Genomic DNA, 11,201 nt, shown 5'->3' with positions numbered 1-11,201 from the left:
CATTTCAAATACTTATATCTCTGACAACAGTCAGACTCTGACTCTGACTTTAGTTGTATTTTGTTATGCTGTATTTATTGGAATATGATTTAATGTGATACTGTAATGATTGATGTGTCGAAGTGTCGTTTTTATGTTTGTTTTTTTCCAAAGTTCTAACTACCTCAGTTCAGCCACCACTCATGTTTGAATGAAGAAGAGAGGGGAATTTCAATCTTAATAATGACAAGTGACTATTGTTATATTGGTTATTATATAGTGTTCGCTCAGACATGCTCAACAATATCTGTTTATGTTATTTTTACTGTAGTTCCAACTCTAGATTCTTTTGAATGTGCATTATTGTTGCCAGTTTGAGAAGTTTCGTTTTAGGATTTTCACACAACATGTAAAGAAAGAAAGGCATTTTGTTCCTACAGCTCGCCATTCTCTTGAAAAAACATTTGTATATTGTTTCAAGTTCTGAATATGCTTTTACCTTCTTTTATTGTTTCATTGTTCTGGTTATTGTTATCACCGACTCATATGATAAAAAAACACTGCATACTTGTGGAGACAATAAAACAAGCTGCTTTGTGCCAGCATTGCAACTCTAGACAATATTTGCGCCTGGGAATACACAAGTCCACATTACATGTTGTAATATCAGCTCAGCAATATCAGGTCGTCTGAAGTGGACACCACTAACTAGAGCCCCAGGCTGAACAGGAAGTTGGTCTGGCTGAAAAACAAGGTGACGCCTCGCAGACTTCTGCTTGTGTTCATCTGCAGAGAGGAAGCACATGTTCGGAGCAAACCTCTGAACTGCACAGACATGCTAACTCGCTGGCTTGTCACTCATCTCACTGACGTATCCCATCAAAGTGTTTCCTTATCTGCGCCAGAGGATTTCTGAGGCGCTTTCATTCTCTCTCTGCCTTCTGTTGTGCTCGGAGGGCAGCCTTACAGGTTTGTTAATGGCATTGTAAGGATTTTATGATCGGCCCTTGTGACCTGGGTGGATTGCGTAGCCACTCCTTGTGGGTAAAACGTTTTGCGTGTGTGTCTGTGTGTGATAGAGAGAAACTCCTCTTTACCAAAGTCTCAGAAACATCGGCGTGCCTCAACAACAGAAAGGTAGGTGATTCCCACGCAGCAGGCACTGATACGGTCTCTCATGTGTTGCTACTGATATGTCTTGTAACATATCTGTAGTGATCTATAGATCAATTTGGTTTATGCTGTGTCACAGCTCGTAGGTTTCAGAGAAGTTTATGTTGGTGTTGGACTGCTGTGCTGGACTTGTGCGCTCTTCCCCCCCAGACGTGTAACATGGAACTCAGGACACAGTCACCTCTCTGGGCTCTCTTCTTAATGCTGGGCTTGTGTGAGTTTTATTGTCTTTTGACTTTGGATTGTGTAATAGCCTTTGAGCAAATCTGTATTTTAACTGAATAGCTATTCCCTCTCTTTGAAATGTACCTTCAGTGCCAAGGTTTATTTTGTCCACTGATCATTGTTTTTACAAGAAATAAGGGCTACTAGTTAGAAACGGAGTAACTGGACATGTAGACCTACAGTACAGTGTATATGTGTGCATATCTGTGACTTTCCTGTGGTTGGTTATATATGGGTGGTGTGATTTCTGCATGGTTGTCTGGACACAAAGTAAATCTTGCCAAACTCAAATGCTACAGGAACCCTGACATTGTATCCCAAGCAGTGTGAATGTGCGTGTCTGTTTATGTTTGCATTGTGTGAAGCAGTGGTCACTTGAGGTGAATCAGACAATTGGAGGTTGTTCTAGATTCTTGGCAGCTCCACTGTGTGAATCACGGAACGCATGCACGGTCAAACGTGTGTTGTGTTTTCATATCATGTCCTGCCCCGTCCAATCTTGTTATTGTTTTTACAGAGGGGTTGGCATGGCAACGTTCCCTCACTACACTATTTGTGTTAAAGAGTTCAAATGAACAGATGAACAGATTTCCAAGAGGGCACATTAGAGCCGCAAAATAGATAAATAATTAATATTAACATGTGGCTCATGACTGCATTTTAGACTTATCATAGACACATGAGAGAAGTCTGAAATCAAGTTCTGAGTTGCTAGGAATTTAAACTATAACCAATCATAGATTATTTTACAATAGCAATTTCTTGGCTTGTAAGATAAAATGTAAATGTAAAAGGCTTTCTAACCTTCACTTGTGTTGTCTTGTTTTCTGAATCTTGTTTTAGAATCTTGTTTTTGTTTTCCTTGAATTTCCCCTGGGGATCAATAAAGTATCTATCTATCTATCTATCTAGAAACAGTTATCTGGTTCACTGTCTGCAACAAAAATCAGATCACAGTTGTGGTTATTTTACCTGACCAGTTTTCTGCAGCAGTTGCTCATTGTGTGATAGTGTTTTGCTATTTCCAAAAAAATACTTTTCATGTTTGTTTTGTTGTTTCTGAGTAGTGTCCCAGGTGTGCCAACCGGTGTCTGTCCACTTCCTGGACCCAAAGCCACTGTATGTGGTCCGAGGGGAAACTCTGGTTCTGCGTACCGAGATCAACATCAGGACCAAGCAGGCCTTTCCCACGGTGGTGTGGGAGCACATGCCGTCCGATCCCAAGCGCCCCGCGCGGGTGAAGGTTGCAGAGTACCCGGGGCAGGCACCAAACCAACGCATCTTCACAGAAGAGCAGGGTGCTGTGTTAAAGATCACCAACTTTGTCCATGACGACAGTGGAGAGTACACCATCAGCGTGACAGATCACTTGGGACACATAGCCTCTGCTCAGCACGTTGTTGAAGAGTATTGTAAGAAATTGATTATAAAATCAAGACTTATTTTACAAGTTTTTTTTTTTCAGTTTCATGTGTACTGCTACTTAATAATAATATTCATTTTTTCATTCATACTGTGGCACAGTGTGTTGCACTTACCACAATTTTGCTCCAACCATTCCTTGATTTGACCTCAGACCTGTAGATTCCAGACCTATTCTACATCTTTAAAAAAACAGTCACTTTTTCATACTTTGTACTGTGTAAAGTTTCTCAGTAGTTTAGTGCTGTGTAAAGTCTTGCTCTCAGTGGTTTAGTGCTGTGTAAAGTCTTGCTGTCAGTAATTTAGTGCTTAGTAGGTTAGCCTCTCATTCTCTGTGCTCTCTTGTGTCCAGTGGCCGTGTACCACGTGTCGGTGATGGTGAACGTTTCTCATACCTCGCTGCACTGCAAGGAGGCGTGGGGCACCCAGCCCGTCTTCAGCTGGCTGCATGAGCAGGCCAAGGTGGACGGCTCGCAGGGCCGTCTCTCGGCCGACAACTCCACCCTCTACATCACGGCGCGCTTCTGCGGCAAATTCACCTGTGTGGTCAGCAACAAGCTGGGTCACAGCTCGGCCACCTACACCTCTGGTAAGAGTCTATGCAGTGCCACAGTTTGGTGGGCAGATGAGATTGATAAGATGTGTTTTCCCTTCACAATACACCCAGCAGTTTATAATAGTAGATACGGTAGCAGTAGTGGATTCAGTATGAGACATTAGTGAAACTTGAGACGTTGAGATGTTTTGACATGCCATTTTGACTGAGCCTTTAAAGGAAAATTCCGGTATTTAGCACTTTGAGTCCCTTTTCTGGTTTGTTTTGGATGAACTAGAGTGGTGGACACAGAAATGTTGACGATTGGTCCTGTCTCGACTTTTCTGACTAGTTTTGAATCGCCTTTGACTAGTCAGAGTGGCTGCCTACAGGCATGCTGAAACATGTCCTAAAACAGGGGTGGGCAAACGTTTTGGCTCAAGGGCCACATTGGGTTTTGAAAATTGGCCGGTGGGCCGCACACCAACCCCCCCCACGACACACACATAAAAAAATACATTATAGCCTATAATTTAGTATGAAAAGTATTTCTTTTAAAATATTAATCGCTTAAAAATACTGCTAATTTTATGCTGTTTAACAAATGCATAAATTGTGCAGTTGCTTTAATTCACGTTTATTTCTCAATACTTCTTAATCTTCTGCCTGCTCCGCTATGGCTAGTGCTGTACCTACGGCTGGGCCCTCTCACAGTTTTTAAATGGTCAGTAGTTGCCTTCATGATTTCCTTTTAAAAGCTTCTTATAAGAAGGAGATATCAATTATCAACAATGACAAGCCAGCTGGAACCTGCTGCTCTCTCTCCCTCTCGTGAGTGCAGACACGTTCCCAATTAAATGGATCGCATAATGTTCACGTTAGATCTGCTGCAGAGGATCTGCTGCAAACTAAGAGTAAACTTAGTTTAACATGATGTTTTGACATTGACATTGTAAACGTTCTCTAAGGAGAGTGAAAAGCAGTTTGCAGTAAAGCTAACCAACGTCGTCTCTATCGCTGGAAAAAAATAGCGAGCAGCCGCATAACCAAATTAAATGCTCGGCAGGCCGGATGAAAGTGCTTGGCGGGCCGGATCCGGCCCGTGGGCCGCAGTTTGCCCACCACGGTCCTAAAACAACCCTTAACGTTCGTTTTCAAAACTGTGCAACTCACCGAGTGGTTAGTGGTGTTCGTTGATGTTCCAAAACAAGTAGCGTAGCGAAATACAGTTTCTGTCGTGTTTTATTTGGCATTTTGTAAAATCCCATAGATTTCTGTTGGAAGACTCATTGCACATTGATATTACTGCGCCACCATCTATGCTTCAGGCTCAAATATTGAGTGGAAGTTTATACGCGGTTGTGAGGTGTCTGAAAAAATTGTTCCACAATAGCAAATAAGACGGCTGGAAATCATACATTGCGCCGATATATTTGATTTTAATAATCAACGAACACCACTAACCACTCGGTGAGTTGCACAGTTGCACAGAAAACGAATGTTAAGTGTTGTTTTAGGACATGTTTCAGCATGCCTGTAGGAAGCCACTCTGATTAGTCAAAGGCGATTCAAAACGAGTCAGAAAAGTCGAGACAGGGACGTCAAAACTTTGGTGTCCACCACTCTAGTTCATCCAAAACAAACCAGAAAAGGGACTCAAAGTGCTAAATACCGGAATTTTCCTTTAACTTAGTCAGGTAAGTGTGAGCAGATTTGTGCAAGTATGTGGTAGTGTGTTAAGACTTGAAGTGTTAAAGATCTATACAGTGCTATGTTTGTCATTTCTGTATTTCAATGTCACAGAAATGAAATGAATGCGTGTATAGCAGTTACAGGTTAAAGATTCAGAAATATTGCGGAGAAGTCTATCTCTCCTTTTTCCCTTAAGTGAAGCATTGGACAGTTCAATGGAATATTGCCCACTATAATACATTTTGTATATTCATTATTTGATCACTGAAAATGTTGGTCCCTGAAAAGGAGGATTTAAACTTTGATAACAAATGTACGAATATGTATAGGCTTTGTTAAACTAGCCTTTCCTGTCACCACCCTTTCACCCCATCTGTATTGGTTTTGTGTCAGGAGAACATTACATTACTCACTGTTTTGCTGTGTGTATTGATTTTGTGTCAGGAGAACAATACATTACTCACTATTTTGCTGTGTGTTCTGCTCTGCTGGGTGTGTTGTGTGTTAGAACCGTGTGAGAGGAAAGGGATTGGTGTAACTGTGGCGGTGGTCTGCCTCTTCCTCTTGCTCATCGGGGCAGGAGCTCTGCTCTTCCTGCTGTGGAGGTAAGGCAATTAGGCCTGGACTCAATGCACAATGCCACATGCCACCATTATCCTGTCCACTCTACACTGGAAGCATCTGGTTAAATGTTTAAATTAGTTGTTAAATGTTTTAAATTAAAGAGTTTTTCAGTTTTAGTCGTGCAATAAAATGTATGACATCAGGTATACAATACATTTCCAATGCCCTATACAGTATATCTTCTGTACTATGGTATGACATCAGGTATACAATACATTTCCAATGCCCTATACAGTATATCTTCTGTACTGTGGTGTGGTAACTTTCTTTTATTAGCTGGACTTCAATTAATTATGCTCTGAATCTGTAGACTAATGCTTCACAGTGACGTCCTGTGTGGACCATTCAGTCCAAAGATAATCCCAGTGCTGTGCTATATCAGCAGTGAGTTCGTCCTCATTTGTTCCATGACCCTTGACCCTTGTTCTCAGGCGACGCCGGCAGCACAGGAGCAGAGGAGAAAGACTGAGGGAGTACGACGGCCCCTTATGAGGACATCTGGCACACTCACCTACAAGTGTGTGTGTGTGTGTGTGTGTCCTGAGAAACCCCTCTCAGGCACCCAGAATCTTCAAGGAGGGGTTTCCTGTTTGGGCCTGCATGGTGACCTCAGAGAACTCAACCACACACACACCCACGCACACAACATGGATGTCAGTATGGAGCTGATTGCTTGGCTGCAGTTTGAAGTTCTCTGGCAAACAAGTGAACACTTCTCAGACTTCTCCATTCTTCTGGGCGGTATAATTAGCTGCTTATTTATAACAAATTGTGTTATTTTAGACCATGATTGTGTCCATACTACTGAATGTGCTAGTAGTTATGTCAGTGTTGTTCAATATCACAACTGTGAAAAGGTCTGTTTTGTGGTGTTTACAAAGTAACCACTGCTCATTTAAAAATTGCACTGATCTGTTGAAGACTTCAAACAATGGAAAGTTAAAATTCCCTAGCATTAATAGCCTTGTACTTTTAAGACAAATCAGGACATGGTTTTGTTGAGCTACAATGAAGCATGGTTAGCATGATGTTCTTAATGGTGAGCATGGTATGGAGGCAAAGGTATCAGGCTGGAATGATGTATAATGTTTTCAGCATGCATTGATCCACATAGTCATTTGCATATGGCATGAACACATTAACTTGTATCATGTGGTCTAGTTGCTGATGGTCAGTTGATGATTTTCACCAATGATGCCTTGCATAGATGTCCGCACAGTAGATGTCTGAGTTAGTGGTGCTTTAAGCATACTGTACACCCTGAAACATTGTGGCTACGGCCGAACACCACCTGTGGGAATATCCAGTACCATTCCTACTCTCACTCATGCTAGATTGCTTAATAATGCTCTTTGTTCTAGTGAAAGTTTGGATCTTTAAAAAGACTCATCTGTTTTAACTTGTATCTAATTAAGTCAACTGTCAGTTTGTATGTTTATGGTTATTCTTATTACTCTGTTACATTTAATGTAGTCGATCACTAATGTTGGTATTTTTTATTTAAGCTATATGACTTCTCTTTAAACTGTTCATTTTAATGTAATGCTTATCAATGTCATTGTAAGTTGCTTTGGACAAAAGTGTCTGCTAGGAAGCATAAACCCATATTCATAAAAAGAAGATGGATATAATAACTGTCTATTACTGATCCTCTGAGATCTATAAAGATAATTATGGTCCAGCCAACTTTTCCAATGGCCACTATGTAGTGTTGTCCAATGCACTTTACAAGTCCTCAATGCACTGACTGTGCATCCATCCGCAGTTCATCTACAGTAAAGATCACTCAACACGGGCACTATAGGCCTACTTCATTGAACTTAATCTCAGTTTACATAATCATATTATAGGACTACATCCCACCACTGAACAAAGGTCAGTTTTGTGAACATAACCTTTGCTGAAATATTGTCAGAATTATCTGTATCTGTATCAGCACACCCCCCTATTGCATTCATGTTATCTTCCCTACTTCCAGGCCAGCTTGTCTGCAGTTTGAGTTTCTGTTTACGTATGGAGATCGACTGGGGCAGTAAGTGCTCCTGCGGGGCATTCCGACAGACAATGGACCCAAGTGGCGAGGGGCCTGTAGGTGAAACAGGGTAAACTTCAGGCAAACGGCTGTTAGAGGACTCCAATCTCTGTGCATCCGGTTATGCAAGGCTTGCAGGATATTCTCAATCAACGCCACTGTAACAACACTCTTAATAAGGATAGCACACAACTGTAGATAGGCTGATTACTATACATTAAACAGTCATGTGTATGTTTGGCACGTAGACACATTTCCTTTTTCCCCTTTGTTCATGGGATCGTTATCGTGCTGTGCGCCTGCAAGATATAAGCAGTTGTGTGCCCCTGATCACGTTTGTGTCTTGGCCTTCGTCAAACTCGTGGAATTCTGTGATAGATTAATCTGTGCCAGGAAATGATTAGGCGGCAATCATTTAGTAGCCCACAGTATAGGCTACTGCACAACTTTTTCATCATCTGACGTCTCGTTCTTTCCAGTTTGAAGTGTCAACACCTATAGCTTGGTCACGTCACATTCTCCACATAAGCCCCTTTTTTTTTGTAATACAAATTTCCTGTGTAAAAGACTTTTCATCTAATTATATAAACACAATGAAAAAGTAATTTTGAACCTGGCTTCCTCCAATAAACAGATTTAGTTTTTTTTTTTTAAAGTTTTTGCAAATCAGCACATATTTAATTAGATGATGCCTAATTTGCATATATATACATTACATTTCAGATAACTTGTAATACACTTTTTTCCATATTAATGTAAGTAATCAACTGGGGAAGTTTCATAGTGATAGCTGCTAGTTATTTTTTTTTACCCTATTCACCTGTAGTGTCTCGCCTTGTATTCAATACATTGAACAAGAGAGGGTTAATATACGACATTGCCCAAGGGATATCACCGGGCACCCTCCTAAATCTTAATCTAACTAATTACTTTTCCCGTCGTTACAACGCCGTTAACGTTACTGGACGTTAAATGCGGTGCGTTACTATATGCATTGATTGAATAAACTGTGTAATCCGAACGCACCCTGGCTCACAGCTAGTGAGGAGGTGAGTTAATAACGACGTAAGCGATTATGATTGGCTAAGGCAGAGTCATGTTTCATGATAGCCAATCAGAGCCAGTGTTTTTACACACTTGCCAGCACACATGTCACACACACACGCAACCGCTAAAATAGAGATTCGACGAAACAGCAGAGGTCAGGAGCAATCCGAAAAGTTGGCCTTTTCAAGGTGGAGATATAAGCACTACTTCAAATTCATCAAGGCAAGAACGTGCATGTAATGTGTACATTATGTCCGGGAGCGAAGACTTTGTCGACATCCATTGTAAGCAACTCTAATTTAATGAAGCATCTCACACACGCATCTAAAGCTAGTGGCCAAAAACACCGATACCTCCACCACAGATGATAGCTCGCCATCCACTAGCAAAGAAGGACTCGGAGCAAAGTCCTCCAAGCAGCAAACGCTGCTTCAAAGCTGCTTTCTGCCTCACAACAAAAACCTATGACACAGGCTGAAGTCAACCGTAGGTCTGTCGATGTGCAATATCTTGAATTTCCCCTTGGGGATCAATAAAGTATCTATCTATCTATCTATCTATCTAATAAATATTGAAAGTTATGTAGCCTACAAACACAAATACTAATTTCAAATGGCTGCTCAAAACTTTGACATATACTGTAGCAACTTTTTTTTTGTAACAGTTAAACAAATAGTTACTTTCCCTGGTAACGAGTTACTCTTATAGAGTAATTCAGTTACTAACTCAGTTACTTTTTGGAAGTAGTGAGTAACTATAACTAATTACTTTTTTAAAGTAACATTCCCAACACTGGTAACGATTATGCTGTTGACGAGTCGAGGGACAAGCCATACACATGCCCACATAACCAGCCATACACATGCCCACATAACCAGCCTTGAAGCTTCAGTTACACCACCTACTCAGTGAGACAGTCCAGCCTTCAAGCTTTAGTTACACCACCTACTCAGAGAGAAAGGCCAGCCTTCAAGCTTCAGTTACACCACCTACTCAGTGAGACAGTTCTATCTTTACCCGTGCAAACAGTGTGTTGTAGCAATCAGTCAGTATCTGGCCTTCATGACAATTCAACATAATCAGGAAACATTGCACAAACACTGTGGTGTATCTGAAAAACTCACTATTAATTTTGAATAGAAGATCTACTTAGGAGGCTGTTAAATCATTAAGCTACCAGATCCAACTTATCATGAAAAAATATACTCCAGCCCTTGGCTCATACAGTAGACTATTTTAAGAGTGCCTTTACTTATTGCATTTAAAATAAGGAACCGTTGTAACTGTCGACACAGGAAGTGACCCGTTATATCCATGGCAACGGCAATCCCAGCACCACTTCCCCTGCCTTGGCCCTTAAAATGTCCATTCTGTAGAACTCTGATTACACTGTCTAATCCATGCACACATACCTGAATACATCACAGTTACCACAAACAGCATATTTAACACTCAAGCATGGAATCACATGAAATCAGCGCCTGGGAGAAAAGATTTATTGGCTGATATTACAGATGAAATAGCTGAAGACCTAACTAGACTATAGTTTCATCCTCCACATCAGTGGCGGAACAAGTCAGAGCTGGGCCGGGGGCGGGGCACATGACCGGGCCCTTTATTAAACTCATCATAACATAATTTTACAACATACACATGCCTGCAACAGTGGGTCTTACAAGTGTCAGCGCCACGGAGAGCAACTATGTAATTTTGAAGTCCATCGAACGTACATGAAGTGTAACCAAGAGAACAACAACAAAAACATTAGGCTACATGACCCCTAATAATAAAACAACAATAATACGCAGCACTATTTGAAGGGCATACGACGAGCCTTGTCCACGATGCTCTGTGTAGGCCTATGTCCTTTTTATTTGCTCTCTCATTCTCTATGGACAACATGACAAGTCCACTCAGTCTCTCCTGTCCCACTGTGCTCCTCAAGTGGTTTTTAATGATCTTTAACATGGAGAATGAGCGCTCAGAGGTTGCAATGGTGACGGGAAGAGTCAAAAATATAATTAGGGCGGTGCAAATCTCTCATGCAGAAGTTACCGCTGGGTGGTTGCCTGGCAGAGCGAGGGGGTGGAATCTCTTTTCAAAAGCCCCGAATCTTTTTTTGTATGTGTTTTCAATTTCCAACGATTCTAATTTCTAATTGAACTTCTCCTCGGTTTCTCTATAAATGTTACAAAATGTAGCCTACTATTACTGAGCAAATATCCCTTACTTTCAAAGCCCAATATTGACAGATAATCTGATTTCCCACACGATGAGTTTAGGCAATGCCAGAGCCGAGATGTAGCGGTTTACGTCATAAACCTGGCAGGAAAGTTCAGAGCGGTGCAGTCAGTTTAAACAGCAAGCCGGTAAGAAAAACTATTGTCAAGACATTAGGCAATTAGGCTACTGTACCCCGGAATACAAAAATAAACTTCAGAAAGACAGAAAGTTTGTTGTACTGTATTCTGT

At 41.2% G+C, this 11,201-nt stretch overlaps 1 protein-coding gene across 1 annotated transcript; it reads left to right on the top strand.

The window, feature by feature from the left end:
• The first annotated feature begins 543 nt into the window (after nt 1-543).
• Nucleotides 544-7,336, top strand: si:dkeyp-97a10.2 (neuronal growth regulator 1). Its single transcript, XM_048261019.1, has 7 exons — nt 544-948; nt 1,059-1,116; nt 1,232-1,366; nt 2,445-2,789; nt 3,152-3,388; nt 5,535-5,631; nt 6,082-7,336. Exons 3-7 carry the CDS (start codon nt 1,312-1,314, stop codon nt 6,140-6,142), a joined length of 795 nt encoding a protein of 264 aa, XP_048116976.1. The 5' UTR covers nt 544-948; nt 1,059-1,116; nt 1,232-1,311; the 3' UTR covers nt 6,143-7,336.
• Nucleotides 7,337-11,201: the final 3,865 nt, after the last annotated feature.

This window comes from Alosa alosa, chromosome 13 (assembly GCF_017589495.1).
Source record: "Alosa alosa isolate M-15738 ecotype Scorff River chromosome 13, AALO_Geno_1.1, whole genome shotgun sequence".
Lineage (NCBI taxonomy): Eukaryota > Metazoa > Chordata > Actinopteri > Clupeiformes > Clupeidae > Alosa > Alosa alosa.
Note: the sequence above shows the minus strand (reverse complement) of the source record. Positions and strands in the feature narration are given on the sequence as shown.

Bases quoted from the DNA above. Each gene is read 5' to 3' on its own strand.
- si:dkeyp-97a10.2 (XM_048261019.1), top strand. From the start codon at position 1,312: ATGGAACTCAGGACACAGTCACCTCTCTGGGCTCTCTTCTTAATGCTG. The intron at 2,790-3,151 runs GTAAGAAATTGA...TCTTGTGTCCAG, and splicing joins GCACGTTGTTGAAGAGTATT to TGGCCGTGTACCACGTGTCG. The intron at 3,389-5,534 runs GTAAGAGTCTAT...GTTGTGTGTTAG, and splicing joins CTCGGCCACCTACACCTCTG to AACCGTGTGAGAGGAAAGGG.